Below are 16,388 nucleotides of genomic sequence, written 5' to 3' on the forward strand. Positions count from 1 at the left end.
CGTATGGTCTCCCTCGGTACCATCATTCCTTCCCTGGATCCGGGGGATTGGTACGCTGCCCTCGATATGAAAGACGCTTACTTTCACATCGCTATCCGCCCGGCTCACCGGCGGTTCCTGCGCTTCACTATCCAGCAACGCCATTTTCAGTTTGCGGTCTTGCCCTTCGGCCTCGCAACGGCCCCGCGTGTCTTCACGAAATGCATGTCCGTGGTGGCGGCCTTCCTTCGGAAGCGACGGATGCGCGTCTACCCATACCTAGACGACTGGCTCCTAGCGGGCCGGTCAGAGGCAGAGGTTCACGCCCACGTGACTTTGGCGCTACAGGTGTTCCGCGATCTCGGCCTGTTGGTCAATGTGCCCAAGTCCTCACTAGTCCCCACACAGAGACTGGAGTTCATAGGGGCAGTCCTGGACTCGGTGGCGGCGAGGGCGAGCCTTCCCGTATCGCGTTTCTGGGCTATCCAGGAGGCCGTGACCTCCATCCAGAGATTCCCCACGACCATGGCCAGATGTTGCTTACAGCTCTTGGGGCACATGGCGGCATGCACCCACGTGGTTGGACACGCCCGCCTCCGGCTCCGGCCTCTGCAGCTGTGGTTGGCCCAAGTATATCGCCCCAACAGCGACCCATTAGACATGGTTGTCACGATCCCGGCTCGGGTGTCGAATGCCCTCTGTTGGTGGCTCGACCAACAGCAGGTCTGTGCGGGGGTCCCGTTCGCTGCCCCACAACCAGTTCTGACGTTGGTGACAGACGCGTCGGACCTGGGTTGGGGGGCACACCTAGGGGACCTACGCACTCAGGGCTTGTGGTCCAGGGAGGAACAGTCGCTTCACATCAACCTGAAGGAGCTGAGGGCGGTTCGCCTCGCCTGCCAGACCTTTCACGCCACCATAAGAGGGCACGGCGTGTCAGTTCTGACGGACAACACTACCGCTATGTTTTACATAAACAAGCAGGGCGGGTCCTCTCCCCTCTGTCGCGAGGCGCTCCTCCTCTGGGACTTCTGCATAGCCCATTCAGTACACCTCCAGGCTGCATATCTCCCCGGGGTCCAGAACGGATTGGCGGACCGTCTCAGCCGGTCCTATCTCACACACGAGTGGAGGCTGAGGCGGGACATCCTCCGTTCAATCTTCCTGAGGTGGGGGTTTCCCCGGGTGGATCTGTTTGCCACCATGGACAACAGCCAGTGCCCACAGTTTTGCTCCTTCCAGAACCGCAGTCCGGGCTCTCTGGCGGACGCCTTTGCAATCCCGTGGGGCGGGAGCCTGCGGTATGCCTTCCCCCCGTTCCCACTCATCCACAGGGTCCTTCTAAAGACCCGCAGGGACAGGGCGAAGGTCATTCTCATCGCCCCGGGGTGGCCACGTCAACACTGGTTCACAACTCTCTTAGAGCTGTCCGTGGCCTCTCCGATAACCCTCCCCCTCCATCACGACCTCATAACACAAGATCGAGGTCGCCTACTCCACCCGAACCTGCCATCGCTGCATCTCACGGCGTGGCTGCTCTCTGGCTAAATGAGGCGGAGCACAGATGCTCCCAGGAGGTCCAGCAAATCCTCCTGGGTAGTAGGAAACCCTCCACAAGGGCAACCTACCTGGCAAAGTGGAAGCGCTTCTCCCTCTGGTGTGAGTCTCAGCGCGTCCAGCCCTTGCGGGCCTCGATACCAATGATCCTGGATTACGTGCTGAGCCTTAGGCGCCAGGGCCTGGCCCCCGCTTCTATTAAAGTGCATCTAGCCGCCATATCGGCGTTTCACCCGCGGGAATTGGGGCTGTCCGTGTTTTCCAACCCCACGGTGGTCCGTTTCCTCAAGGGGCTGGATAGGATGTTCCCCTACACTCGCCCACCTATACCCCCGTGGGACCTCAACCTGGTCCTCACTAAACTCATGGGGCCCCCTTTGAACCCCTGGCCTCTTGCTCCCTCATGCACCTTTCATGGAAGGTCGCGTTCCTCGTGGCTGTCACCTCGGCTAGGAGGGTGTCGGAGCTGAGGGCCCTCACCTCAGAACCTCCTTATACTGTTTTTTATAAGGATAAGGTGCAACTTAGGCCTCACCCTAAGTTCCTCCCTAAGGTGGTCACGAGTTTTCACATGGGGCAGGACATCTGTTTGCCGGTGTTCTTCCCCAAGCCCCATACGGACCCTCGCCATTGTAGCCTGCATACCCTCGATGTGCGGCGGGCGTTGGCTTTCTATCTGGACCATACCAGGCCTTTCCGCAAATCGACTCAGCTATTCGTGGCCATTGCGGAACGGATGAAGGGCCAGCCTATTTCAACGCAACGCCTGTCGGCGTGGATCGTGCTTTGCATAGGCACGTGCTATGAGCTCGCCAACGTGCCTGCACCTCCGATCCGAGCTCACTCTACTAGGGCCCAAGCGTCCTCGACGGCCTTCTTGGCGCAGGTCCCGCTTCAGGAGATCTGCAAGGCAGCCACCTGGTCGTCGATTCATACCTTCACGGCCCACTACGCGATCCACCATCAGACCAGAGATGACGCGATGGTCGGCAGGGCGGTGCTTCAATCCGTTATTCCTTGACTCCTACCCTCCTCCAATGGTAAGCTTGTGAGTCACCTAATGTGGAATGGACGTGAACAAGCACTCGAAGAAGAAAAGACGGTTACTTACCTTCTGTAACTGTTGTTCTTCGAGATGTGTTGTTCACGTCCATTCCACTTCCCACCCTCCTTCCCCTCTGTCGGAGTCACCGGCAAGAAGGAACTGAGGGAGGGTCGGGCCAGCAGGGGTATATATACGCTGGGGCGGGGCGCCGCTCTGGCGGGAAGGGAGACCCTGAGGGCCCGACGGGAGCCGCTGAGGGAAAAAGTTTCCGACGTTCGTGCATGCGGCGCGCGTACACCTAATGTGGAATGGACGTGAACAACACATCTCGAAGAACAACAGTTACAGAAGGTAAGTAACCGTCTTTTCCTCACCTGTTGCTTGAACAATGTGACTGAATGGGATCAAAGGAAAGCAAGTCACTGGGTTACTTCATCAAGGGAAGCTCTAGAGAGCTGGAAAAGCTACTGTTGCACCGTTATTTTAAAAGGGTAAATGAGATGACATGAATTAGTATAGACTGAAGAGCTTGACATCAGTCCTGGGCAAAATCATGGAAAGGTTAACATGGAATAGAATCAGTAAAAAGATGGTATCTCAACTAGTGCAAATTAACATGGGTTTTATGGAAAATGAATCTTGTCAAGCAAATTTGGTATTTTTTATGAGAATACAAGTTTGATTGATAAAGGTAAATGTGTTGTGTAGTTAGACTTCTGTCAGGCATTTGACTTAGTCCAAATGACATCCTGCTCTAAAAAAAAAGTATCACTATACAAGATAAATGTAGCCCATATTATATGGATTAAAAGCTAATTAAATGAGAGATTTCAAAAAGTAATTATAAATGGGAAATCATTATCTAGTAGGTGTGGTTTTAGTGTGGCCCTGCAGGGATCTGTTCTCGGCCCAATGTTGTTCAACATTTTCATCAGTGATATGGAAGAAAATAGAAAATCAATGCTGGTGAAACTTGCAGATAACACACAAATTGGTGGAGTGGTAAATAATGAAGTGGACAGGTCAGTTATAAAGGCTGCTCCAGATTGCTTGTAAACGGGACTCATTTGAGCAACATGCATTTTAACAGAGCCAAATGGAAGATGAGATCTCTAGGTGGGTCACACTGATAAGATGAGAGATGGTCTCCTGAAAGTCAGTGACACTGAAAAAGACTTGGGGTTGATGGTAACCAGTTGAACATGAGTTCCCAGTGTGATGGTGTAGCTAAAAGAGCAAATGCGATTCTAGGATGCCTACGCAGGAGGATATTGAGTAGTAGGCAGGTGGCATTACCCCTCATGTGGCACCAGTGAGACTGTTACTGGTTTCAGCACTTCAAAAAAGATGTTGAAAAATAGAATGAGTTCAGAAAAGAGTTATAAGACTGATTCAAGATATGGAAAATCTGCTTGAGAGTGAGACACTTGAGGATCTTAATCTACTTAGTTTATCCAAGAGAAGGTTAAGAGGTGACTTGATCATGGTCAAAAAGACATCTTTAAACATTGTCAGTCAGATCCTGCTGAGGCAAATAGAAAGGAGCAGAAATCCTGGAACGGCAAGTGCAAAGGTACAACCAGGCAGCCCAGAAAGAATTTTAAGAGCAACTAGCAAAAGACACACAAACTAACGGCAATTATTTTTTTTAAATACATCACATGTCGGAAGCCTGCCAACCAACCAGTGGGGCTCCTGGACAATCTAGGTGCTAAAGGAGCACTCAAGGAAGACAAAGCCATTGCGAAAAGCTAAATGAATTCTTTGCATCAGTCTTCATTGTAGAAGATGTGAGTGAGATTCCAAAACCTGAGCCATTCTTCTTAGGCAGCGTTTCTCAAACTTCATTGCACGGCAACCCCCTTCTGACAGCAAAGTTACTACATGACCCCAGGAGGAGGGGGACCGGGGCAGAGCCTGAGCCCCTCTGCCCTGGGTGGGGGGAGAGGGGGCTGCAGCCCGAGCCCCGCTGCCCTGGGTGCGGGGAGAGGGGGCCGCAGCCCGAGCCCCGCTGCCCCGGGTTGAGGGAGAGGGGGCCGCAGCCCGAGCCCCGCTGCCCCAGGTGGGAGTGGAGCTTGGACTTCCGCTTCTGCCCCTGGTCCCAGCAAGTCTAATACTGGCCCTGGAAACCCCATTAAAATGGGGTCACGACCCACTTTGGGGTTCCGACCCACAGTTTGAGAACCACTGTTCTTAGGTCACAAATGTGAGGAACTGCCCCAGATGAGGTGTCAATGGAAGAGGTTTTGGAACTAATTAATGCGTTTAAAAAGTCATATGTCACCCCGACCAGATGGTATCACCCAAGACTTCTGAAGGGAACCCAAATATGAACTTACAGAACCAACTGATATGTAACCTATTGCTTAACTCAGCTCCTGTATCAGATGACTGGCAGATACCTAATGTGATGCCCCCCCCCCCCAAAAAAAAAAGCTCCAGAGGTGATCCTGGCAATTACAGGCCGGTAAGCCTGACTTCAGTACCAGGCAAATTGGTTGAAACTGTAAATAAGAACGGCCATATTGGGTCAGACCAAAGGTCCATCCAGCCCAGCATCCTGTCTATCGACAGTGGCCAATGCCAGGTGCCCCAGAGGGAGTGGACCTAACAGGTAATGATCAAGTGATCTCTCTCCTGCCATCCATCTCCATCCTCTAACAAACAGAGGCTAGGGACACCATTCCTTAACCATCCTGGCTAATAGCCATTAATGGACTTAACAACCATGAATTTATCTAGTTCTCTTGTAAACCCTGTTATAGTCCTAGCCTTCACAACCTCCTCAGGCAGGGAGTTCCACAGGTTGACTGTGCGCTGTGTGAAGAACTTCCTTTTATTTGTTTTAAACCTGCTGCCCATGAATTTCATTTGGTGGCCCCTAGTTCTTATATTATGGGAACAAGTAAATAACTTGTCCTTATTCACTTTCTCCACACCACTCACGATTTTATAGACCTCTATCATATCCCCCCTTAGTCTCCTCTTTTCCAAGCTGAAAAGTCCTAGCCTCTTTAATCTCTCCTCATATGGGACTTGTTCCAAACCGCTAATCATTTTAGTTGCCCTTCTCTGAACCTTTTCTAATGCCAGTATATCTTTTTTGAGATGAGGAGACCACATCTGTATGCAGTATTCAAGATGTGGGCGTACCATGGGTTTATATAAGGGCAATAAGATATTCTCCGTCTTATTCTCTATCCCTTTTTAATGATTCCTAACATCCTGTTTTTTGACTGCTGCTGCACACTGCATGGATGTCTTCAGAGAACTATCCACGATGACTCCAAGATCTCTTTCCTGATTAGTTGTAAATAAATTAGCCCCCATCATGTTGTATGTATAGTTGGGGTTATTTTTTCCAATGTGCATTACTTTACATTTATCCACATTAAATTTCATTTGCCATTTTGTTGCCCAATCACTTAGTTTTGTGAGAGCTTTTTGAAGTTCTTCACAGTCTGCTTTGGTCTTAACTATCTTGAGCAGTTTAGTATCATCTGCAAACTTTGCCACCTCCTGTTTACTGCTTTATCCAGATCATTTATGAATAAGTTGAATAGGATTGGTCCGAGGACTGACCCTTGGGGAACACCACTAGTTACCCCTGTCCATTCTGAAAATTTGCCATTTATTCCTACCCTTTGTTCCCTGTCTTTTAACCAGTTCTCAATCCATGAAAGGATCTTCCCTCTTATCCCATGACAACTTAATTTACATAAGAGCCTTTGGTGAGGGAACTTGTCAAAGGCTCTCTGGAAATCTAAGTATACTATGTCCACTGGATCCCCCTTGTCCACATGTTTGTTGACCCCTTCAGAGAACTCTAATAGATTAGTAAGACACGATTTCCCTTTACAGAAACCATGTTGACTTTTGCCCAACAAGTTATGTTCTTCTATGCGACTGACAATTTTATTCTTTACTATTGTTTCAACTAATTTGCCCGGTACTGACGTTAGACTTACCGGTCTGTAATTGCTGGGATCACCTCTAGAGCCCTTTTTAAATATTGGCGTTACATTAGCTATCTTCCAGTCGTTGGGTACAGAAGTTGATTTAAAGGACAGGTTACAAACCATAGTTAATAGTTCCGCAATTTCACATTTGAGTTCTTTCAGAACTCTTGGGTGAATGCCATCTGGTCCCAGTGACTTGTTACTGTTAAGTTTATCAATTAATTCCAAACTGTAGCAAAGAACAGAATTATCAGACACGGAGATTAACACAATTTGTTGGGGAAGAGCCAACATGGCTTTGTAAGGGGAAATCATGCCTCAGAATTCTTTGAGAGGATCCTCAAACGTGGATGGGGTGAAACAATGGATATAGTATCAGAGGGGTAGCCGTGTTAGTCTGGATCTGTAAAAAGCGACAGAGAGTCCTGTGGCACCTTATAGACTAACATACGTATTGGAGCATAAGCTTTCGTGGGTGAATACCCACTTCATCAGACGCATGTGATGAATATGCGTCTGACGAAGTGGGTATTCACCCACGAAAGCTTATGCTCCAATATGTCTGTTAGTCTATAAGGTGCCACAGGACTCTTTGTCACAATGGATATAGTGTACTTGGACTTTCAGAAAGCCTTTGACAAGGTCCCTCGCCTAAGGCTGTTAAGCAAAGTAAGCCGTCATGGGATAAAAGAGAAGGTCCTCTGGTGGATCAGTAATTGTTTAAAAGATAAGAAACAAATGGTAGGAATAAGCGATCAGTTTTCACAGTGAAAAGAAGTAAATAGCGGAGTCCCCCAAGGGTCTGTTCTGGGGCCAGTGCTGTTCAACGTATTCATAAATTATCTGGAAAAAGGGGTAAACAGTGAGGTGGCAAAGTTTGCAGATACTAAATTACTCATGATATTTAAGTCCAAAGCAGACTGCGAAGAGTTACAAAGGAATCTCACACAACTGGGTGCCTGGGCAACAAAATGGCTGATGAAATTCAATGTTGATAAATGCAAAGTAATGCATAATCCCAACTATACATACAAAATGATGGGGTCTAACTTAGCTGTTACCACTCAAGAAAGAGATCTTGGAATCATTGTGGATAGTTCTCTGAAAACATCTGCTCAATGTGGTCAGAGTCATCATTGTGGTTAGATGTTGATAGATGTTTGGCTGTCTGTGTGTGTGTTTCTTTTGTGTACCGCTCCAGCCCTGCGCAGACAACTGGCATGGCAGACCTCGAGTGAACTGCCCAATGACCACAAGATTTGTTAAGGGATGAAGACACCCAGCTAGGTTTCTTGTCAATGAAGCACTGTACTAGTGTTCCGCAGACTTTACCAGACCACTAATACATGTATGCCCGTAACAATGGATCAGCTTAGTGAATGGCAGGACTTTCCGTTCCTCCCTAGGCCAGACAGAGATACTTCCTTTGAGATACATTTTATACCCCGATACAAACAAGTTAGTACTGCCCCTCTGACATAGTTACTGCCCGCTTACGTGGCTAGTTATCACCCATCACCTTGTACATGTTGGTTTGATTAAAACATCTCTCTCCGTACTGTCCTCTTGACATTTTTTTAGGAGGGGTCAGAGTGTTACTGTTATCCTTGGGGAATGTGTTTGTACCATCCTTGATATCGGAATGTTCTGGTACCACTTAATATCGGGATGTGTTTGTGTAAGTACTCTGTAACTAGCACTTCTTAGGAATGTGTATTTCTACCATACCAGCCCTGTTCTTGCCAGATTCTTTAAACAGGTCCTGCCTCATACCAGGCCTCTAATACAAGGGCTTATGTCTCAGGCTCTCTTCTTACTACAGGGATCAAATTGACTACATCCTCTCCTCCTTGCCTCATGTGCTGGTTATTACCACCAAGTCCTGCCACTGCTTTCTCCGCATCATTTAGAAAATATATCCCTTTCTGTCCCATTGTCTAAGGCTTTTGTTCATACCCTGGGTAATCTTTTGCCTTGACTAGTGTAACTATCACATCCTCTCTGCCCTCGTGACATCTATATTGCATTCTCCAGTCACTCCAAAATACAGTGTCCAAAATTATCTTAATCGCCAATTAATCCAACCATATCATTCCCCTTGTCACATCTCTCCATCTTGCTCTCCCTTGGTCAGCATGTCCAGTTTAAGATTCTGGCCCTCCCATCAAAGCTCTGCACAGCTCTACCGTTGTCTACAGCTTTTATCTTGTGATGTATCACGGCCCATCACACCTTTTACTTTTCCAACAATGCCAGTCTTTAAAGCCCTTTTAGGATCTTCTCCCACTCCAGTTTCAGTGCCTTGGTCCACACTTCTTCCCATTCGTGGTGTGCCAGATCCCTATACTCACACTGTTATTGGGGCCTCTGGGAGCCGCCTCAGTACCAGCCAGGACCCCATTGTGTTTGGTGCTGTATCAAAGACATAACCCCTGCCCCAAATAGCATGCTATCTAAAGGCTGGAGCAGCCTCCCAGTCAGGGTAGTGGGGGAGGGTGATGGCAAACAACCTAACTACAGTAACTCCTCACTTAAAGTCATCCCGGTTAAGGTTGTTTCGTTGTTACGTTGCTGATCAATTAGGGAACATGCTCGTTTAAAGTTGTGCAAGGCTCCCTTCTAATGTCGATTGGCAGCCGCCTGCTTTGTCCACTGCTTGCAGGAAGAGCAGCCCGGTGGAGCTAGCTGGTGGGTAGCTGGAACCAGGGTGGACTGACAGCCCCCCTATCAGCTCCCCGCTCCCCTAAGTTCCCTGAGCAGCAGCTGCCCAGCAGGCTACCAATTGCAGCTGTCCCTCCCCCCACTGCCATGTGCTGCTCCTGCCCTCTGCCTTGGAGCTGCTCCCCGAGACTCCTGCTTGCTGTGTGGGAGGGGAGGAAGAGGGGGGCTAATGTCAGGGTGTCCCCCTCCCCCCTGCTCCTGCACCCCGCTTACCCCATCTTCCATAGAGCAGGGGGGACTCATGACAGAGGGAGCTTCCAGGCAGCTGCAGCTGTAGTCCAGTCTCAGCTTGCTGATCTAATTAACAAGGCAGTGTCCTTCTGTCCCCACTCTTCATACTTAAAGGGGAAATGCGCATCTCTCTCTCTCTCTCTCTCTCACACACACACACACACACACACACACACACTCAGGCTGTGTGTCTCTGTCTCTGTCTGCCCTCCCTCCTTTCCTGCTGCCTTGTACAGTAGACTGTGAGAGTTAACCCTTGAGGGCTCAGCCAATTCCTAGTTCATCATTTAGCAGGAAGGCATTACCTGGGAAATATCCCACCCTCTGACTCCTCCACCTCAACCAAGCTTCACAATCATCATCACTGTGTACCAGTATTAAATTATTTGTTTAAAACTTATACTGTGTGTGTGTGTGTGTGTGTGTGTGTGTGTGTGTGTGTGTGTGTGTGTATATATATAGTCTTTTGTCTGGTGAAAAAAATTTCGCTGGAACCTAACCCCCTCATTTACATTAATTCCTATAGGGAAATTGGATTCGCTTAACATCGTTTCACTTAAAGTCGCATTTTTCAGGAACATAACTATGTTAAGTGAGGAGTTACTGTAGTTTTAAGATGGATCTAGATAAGTTTATGAATGGGAAGGGATGATATGACAGAGTTGTCTGATATAGCAGGGGACTGGACTCGATGACCCAGGAGATCCCCTCCAGTCCTATGTCCCTATTCTAAGACTAGATGCAAGCAGCACGAGGGAAGTGGGAAAGGCAGCAGTGGGTAACGAAGATAGCTTATACCTCACATGCTGAGTGTCGCACAGCTTGATGATTCCTAATGGCTCCAAACCAAAAAACAAAAAGACCCCCAAAAGGCTGGTTTTAATTTTAAAAAACCCTAATTACATTAAAATCTGCCCACCCCCACTAGTCCATGACTTAGCTCTTGCTGGTTGGCTGATTCCTTTTAGGGCGATTTCAAAGGAGAAGGTGGCCCTAAATTGGGCTTCCTGTCCGTGTTCCAGCCCCACATTAGCTGCTTAGAGATGTTCAAAGAGGCTGGCCCTGCCGGAAGCTTTCCCAGCTGGACTAGCGGGATTTCTGGCGTTCATTAATACGCAGTGTGGCTGTGCTGAGAGGCTCAGTTCCTGTAGTTCTCTAATAGCTTTTTAGCTGTGCTTGGAAGCAGTTCCTGAGTATTCCTTGGGCACTGTATTTGTTAACTCTGTGTGAGTCTCCCCCTAACAGGCCTGTCAGCAGGTCAATCCTCAGTTCTTTAACCCAAGCCAGGACGTTCGCTTCAGGCCCAGTCTTCATGAACAACAGCTAAGCTTGGCAGGGGATGGGTTTCCTGTACAGTTGTGTTAGGAGTGGTTGCAGCGAAGTGAACTCTTGGTTAGATTCGTTTCAAAAGTTGGCTCACCTAATCCCCCTTCCCGTTATAGCTCTGGTGCTGGGTCCTCTCTTTGGACTGATGTATATTTTTAAAATCTCAGCCATGTGCTATAGCTTTTAAGGCACCTTTTGTGTTGGGGAGCGGGGGTGGTGAGGACACCCAAGAGAGAGAGCCCATGGAAGCATTTTGGCGGCTCTCCCAGAATTCCTCTGGGGGCTCTGGAGAGAACTCACTCCCGCCGCTGCCCTCCCCCTTCAGAAGGTCCGGTGTACACTCCCCTCATTGACAGCTGCACTGGGCCAACCCTTTCTAGGGAGACCAGCACTAGGCTGAAAGTCCTTGTGTTCCCTGCTGTGAGTGTGGGTGGCCCCTTCCGTGGGAACCCAAAGGGGAAGGTCTAGCCAGAGTCTGGCCCTTAATTTTTTCAGAAGTACATGACACAGGTTATGAAAGAATGTGCAAGTCTCTTACCTATATGTTTGGTTCTTATTAGTCTCTGATGAGTGGTTACTTTTTATACAGTACTGTCACTTCTGCCATATGCATGATGGGTGATTTTTGGCTGAGCATTTTAATGGCTTGTATTCCTGCAAAATAATATAACACCACCCCGCTCTGACATAGCGCTTTTCATTTGTACATCTTAGAGTGCTTTATAAAGGAGTGGTCAGTATCATTGTCCTCATTTTACAGATCAGGAACCTGACGCACAGGGAGGCAAGTGACTTTCCCAGGGTCAGCCAGCAAACCAGTGTCAGAGCCAGGAATTGAACTTAGGTCTTCTGAATCTGAATCAAGTCCTGCGTCATGACTGTGTGAGGAGAGAGGTTGCCATTTAATGTCCCCATCCTGTGCATTATCAGATACTGTCTGTCAAACAGCTATTCATTTCTAGAATAGAGACTGAATTATTTACATCTAGTGTAGTCTATATAATGGAGAGAAGGGACATTTTATTATTTATGCATTTATTTCATTATGCAACAATCAGTTGCACACATACAAAATGGGAAATGACTGCCTAGGAAGTACTGTGGAAAGGGATCTGGGGGTCACAGTGGATCACAAGCTAAATATGAGTCAACAGTGTAACTCTGTTGCAAAAAAAGCTAACATCATTCTAGGATGTACTAACAGGAGCGTTGTAAGCAAGACACGAGAAGTAATTCTTCTGCTCTACTCCGCGCTGATTAGGCCTCAACTGGAGTATTGTGTCCAGTTCTGGGCGCCACATTTCAGGAAAGATGTGGACAAATTGGAGAAAGTCCAAAGAAGAGCAACAAAAATGATTAAAGGTCTAGAAAACATGACCTATGAGGGAAGATTGAAAAAATTGGGTTTGTTTAGTCTGGAGAAGAGAAGACTGGGAGGGGACATAACAGTTTTCAAGTACATAAAAGGTTGTTACAAGGAGGAGGGAGAAAAATTGTTGTTCTTAACCTCTGGGGACAGGACAAGAAGCAATGGGCTTAAATTGCAGCAAGGGAGGTTTAGGTTGGACATTAGAAAAAACTTCCTAACTGTCAGGGTGGTTAACACTGGAATAAATTGCCTAGGGAGGCTGTGGAATCTCCATCACTGGAGATTTTTAAGAGCAGGTTAGACACACACCTGTCAGGGATGGTCTAGATAATTAGCCCTGCCACGAGTGCAGGGGACTGGACTAGTCGACCTCTCGAGGTCCCTTCCCGTCCTGTGATTCTATGAAATGGAGGTTGAGTAATTGTTTAAATAATTAATGAGTTTCATTTGACCCAAGCAGAGTGAGGAAATGATGAGAGGAGATTGCCTGCCCTGGTAGCCCATCTCACCATGCTGCACGGGGTGTGAAATACCGAGGAGTTTGCCACCTCGGCACAATGGGATGAGCTAAGGATGAGTGCAGCTCTGCCCTCCCCCTTGACTCAGCATCCTTCCCTTTGTTCTGAACGTTGCCAAAGATTTCCTGTAATGTCTGGAGAGATGCAGGCTGCACGGAAACTTGCCTCCAAGCAGCTCTGTGTGATAGTGAATTTTAACATGTTGTTACAAGCAGCCTTTCTCTGCGTTTCCTCCTCAGTCTCAGCTGCCGGCGATGTATCATTGTGGGAAATGGAGGAGTGCTTGCAAATAAGTCATTGGGGCTGAAAATTGATGACTACGATGTTGTGGTCAGGTGAGTCCTTGGTATCCCATTTTGGATATTTTTTATTCGTTTTCAGTATAGCATGAATAGCCTGTAGAGAGGTTCAGCCTCCATTGTTCACACATTGACCAGGAACAATCGCCATTGGTAGGGACGCTTACAATGAAGTGTAAAATAAACCAAGAATGTACAGATTGTCCGAATTCTAAATGTTTGTGGTCCTCCTGATGAGGAAGGTCGTTTGTCTCACTTATCCCACAGGTGCCCCCATGCTGTCCCTTCCGCGAGTCAAGCTGTTACCCTCTCCTTACTGAAGTTCTTCCCAAACAGCCACCTCTTGGATGATGCCCGCAGTGTGTGTGCATCAATACTATCTAATTAGCTGCTATTAAAGAACTGCTCCCAGTTAGATTCCATAGGCCAGGTACTGTCACGCACACATGTGCAGCGTTGCCCAGGACCTACCGCTTCAGAGCTAGGCAGGAGCAGAGCTGTGTCCTGCCCAAGGTAGGAGAGTCTCTGGCAGAAGCTGCTCACTTCTCCCCTCCCTGGCCCTGGACACTGGGAAAAGTGCTCAGAGTGGGATAAATCTTTTCCACCTCACACCCCCTGGCAGAATGTGCTTAATTCTTTGTGATGGCCTTTGGACTGCACCAATCTCTGTTCTCGTAGGGCCCCTCCTGGGACTCCGACTCTGCGCAGAAAGCAGGAGGAGGAAAGGCTTCAATTCTTTGCACTAAGCCACCCACTTAGATTTAAATCCAAAATCCCTCAAAAAATAAGAAACTCCATGAGGAGTTCAGTGGTCTGGCAAAAATAAACCCATTCCTATAGCTAATAACTGGATGGGTTGCCTGTAGTGTGTCATTTCCACACCCAACGTGACCCTTCTCCTCACATCAGTAAATCTGAAGCTAGTCTGTGGCCTGGGATGATGAGGGTGGTATCTGAGCATCTGTGCTGGCAGGGGGCTGTGAGAGGAAGTGAAAAGGCAACCTTAAAGGTTAAGTGAAGCCAGGTGCTCAGCTGTGTGAGTGAGCGGGTGAGAGCAGACATCTTCTTAAATGTCTCCACCTGCTAGCTTGGGTCCCATGGAAGTCCGGGGAAGGAGAGGTGCCTTTCACTTGTACATTGAGCTCCTTTCGTTCTGGGCTACTTGGCTGCATTAGCAGGATTTGCAGGAACTAGACCTGGGAGCTAGGAGGTGGATCTCTGCGGCAGAGAAATATGGAGAATCCATTGGTGCAGCTAGCAGATAATGCAGGGGCCCAGTCACATAGTGGGGTTCTGATTGACTCCTAGCAGGGCGTGGACCAGTTTTCCTGAGGTAAAAACAAAGGCAGACTTGCCCTAGCGATCCCAGGCTAGCGCCACTTGGTGCTCCATGAAAAGAGGAGTTGAGCTGGTCTGAACTATGACACTCAGCTGACGGGCAATCCCCACATGCTGTTAAGTGCAGGCTTTAAAGCCTGGGCACCTCCAGGGGATCCTGCATGGGATAATATTGGCAGTTTGGTTTCTGGTTGCATTTGGAGCCCCGTCATCTAGGGGGGGTGTATCCATGAAATAAAGTCAGTCCCTGTGTGAGCTGGCTGGAATTAGAAGCTAGACAAATTCAGACTGGAAATAAGACTTGGGTTTTAAACACAGGGCCGGCTCCGCACATGCTTGGGGCGGCCCCTGGTAAGGGGCAGCCAATCTTGGGGTGGCGGGGGGCAGCGCGGCATTCCGCGGGGGGGGGGGGCGCTCCGGCGGCACGGCGCTCGGCGGGGGGGGCGGGCTCCGGCGGCGCGGTGCGGCGCTCGGGGGGGGTTCCGGCGGCTCGGCGGGGGTGCGGGGCGTGGCGCTCGGGGGGGGCTCGGGGGGCGGCGCTTTTTTTTGCTGCTTGGGGCAGCAAAAAAGTTAGAGCCGGCCCTGTTTAAACAGCAAGGGTCAGGTGAGGCGGACACTCCCTGTGAATGAGAGGGCAGAAGCTTAGGGGGAGAGAAAGTGAGGGGAGGTACTTAGTGGTAGGTGGGGCAGCCTGGAAGGAGGATCCAAGTCAATAATGTAACCAGGCTCTGCTCCTCCACCGGGAACGCAGCCTGAAGTCAGACGGGGCTTTTGAAAATCCCACCCTCACGCGCCAAAGTATGGGCTTGAGTTCTTAAATCAAGTGATTTTGTTTTGACATTTTTGGCCTGTGTATAAGAAGTTCCCAATAACTTTAATTTCTTGAAAGTCTTAATAACTTTGTACTGTTAATACTGTAGGAATTTTGTTTTAAAGTGACAAAGATTTTGTGTCACTGAGAAAAGTTTTAATAGTACAGACTTAACCCCCTTATGCTGTAACACTTTAAGCACATGAATAGTCCCACTGACTTGACTCTTCATGCGAGTAAAGTTATGCACCTGCTTAAGTGTTTGCAGGGCCTTAATTTTCAGTATTTTGTTTGTTGTCTATAGCAGTGTTGTGAAATTCAGATAAGTCACTTTAGCAGTAGTGGCTCTTAAAACAACACTATTTATAATTTACTCCATAATGATCTTTTGTCTAAAATTTCAAGAGCACAAATTTTCAAATTAGTTTTCCAAAGCCCTAGCCTGATTTAAATCATTGGAGCTGTTTTTTGGTTTCTTAAATCAGGTGTTTTACATTGCCTTGACTGGAATTGCTTCCTAATGAACCTGACTGATAACAATAAGCTATGGCTGTGGTTAGGCATAGTGCTGGGTTTCGTGGTCAAGGAAATCACTGCCCAATGGCTGCTACCTCACCAGCCGTATGTGAATGTAGATGTGAGAGTCTGGTAGTTTATCCTCTTGTCACCCGGCAGGCTGAACTCTGCTCCAGTGAAGGGCTTTGAGAAGGATGTGGGAGGCAAGACAACGCTGCGGATCACGTACCCTGAAGGGGCCATCCAGAAACTGGAGCAGTATGAGAAGGACTCCTTCTTTGTTCTGGCCGGATTCAAGTGGCAGGATTTCAAGTGGCTCAAATACATTGTTTATAAGGAGAAAGTGGTAAGACTTGGTCTGCGTCGCTTAGGTGGATGGGGTGGGGCACTATTAGTATGTCATGATTTTACCTACAGTGTTTGGGTCTGGGCCCGGTTTCTGTCTGCCCCTGCCCAGGTGTCTGCATTTCACTGGATGGTTTGTCACTTCCAGGGACCCCGTTTTTAATGAAATAGGCTTTGTAATGCCAGCTTAATGGATCGGGCTGCCTCTGTATAATCTGGGCTCACACCATAAGAATGTAAGAACAGCCAGACTGGGTCAGAGCAAAAGTCCATCTAGCCTAGAATCCTGTCTCTGACAGTGGCCAATGCCAGGTGCTTTTGGCAGTTGGAGGTTTAGGGAAACCTGGAGTGTGGGGTTGCATCCCTGTCCATCT

The 16,388-nt window shown here is 48.4% G+C and overlaps 1 protein-coding gene across 7 annotated transcripts in view; it reads left to right on the forward strand.

Moving 5' to 3' along the window:
• ST3GAL3 (ST3 beta-galactoside alpha-2,3-sialyltransferase 3) overlaps positions 1-16,388 on the forward strand; it is a 335,526-nt gene that overhangs the window by 217,992 nt on the left and 101,146 nt on the right. For all 7 annotated transcript variants that reach the window (XM_065409115.1, XM_065409116.1, XM_065409117.1 and 4 more), the window contains 2 exons: positions 12,945-13,040; positions 15,829-16,015. In XM_065409115.1, the coding sequence (XP_065265187.1) occupies positions 12,945-13,040; positions 15,829-16,015 (283 nt within the window). The remainder of the gene's footprint in view (positions 1-12,944; positions 13,041-15,828; positions 16,016-16,388) is intronic.

Source organism: Emys orbicularis, chromosome 8, assembly GCF_028017835.1.
Source record: "Emys orbicularis isolate rEmyOrb1 chromosome 8, rEmyOrb1.hap1, whole genome shotgun sequence".
Taxonomy (NCBI): Eukaryota; Metazoa; Chordata; order Testudines; family Emydidae; genus Emys; species Emys orbicularis.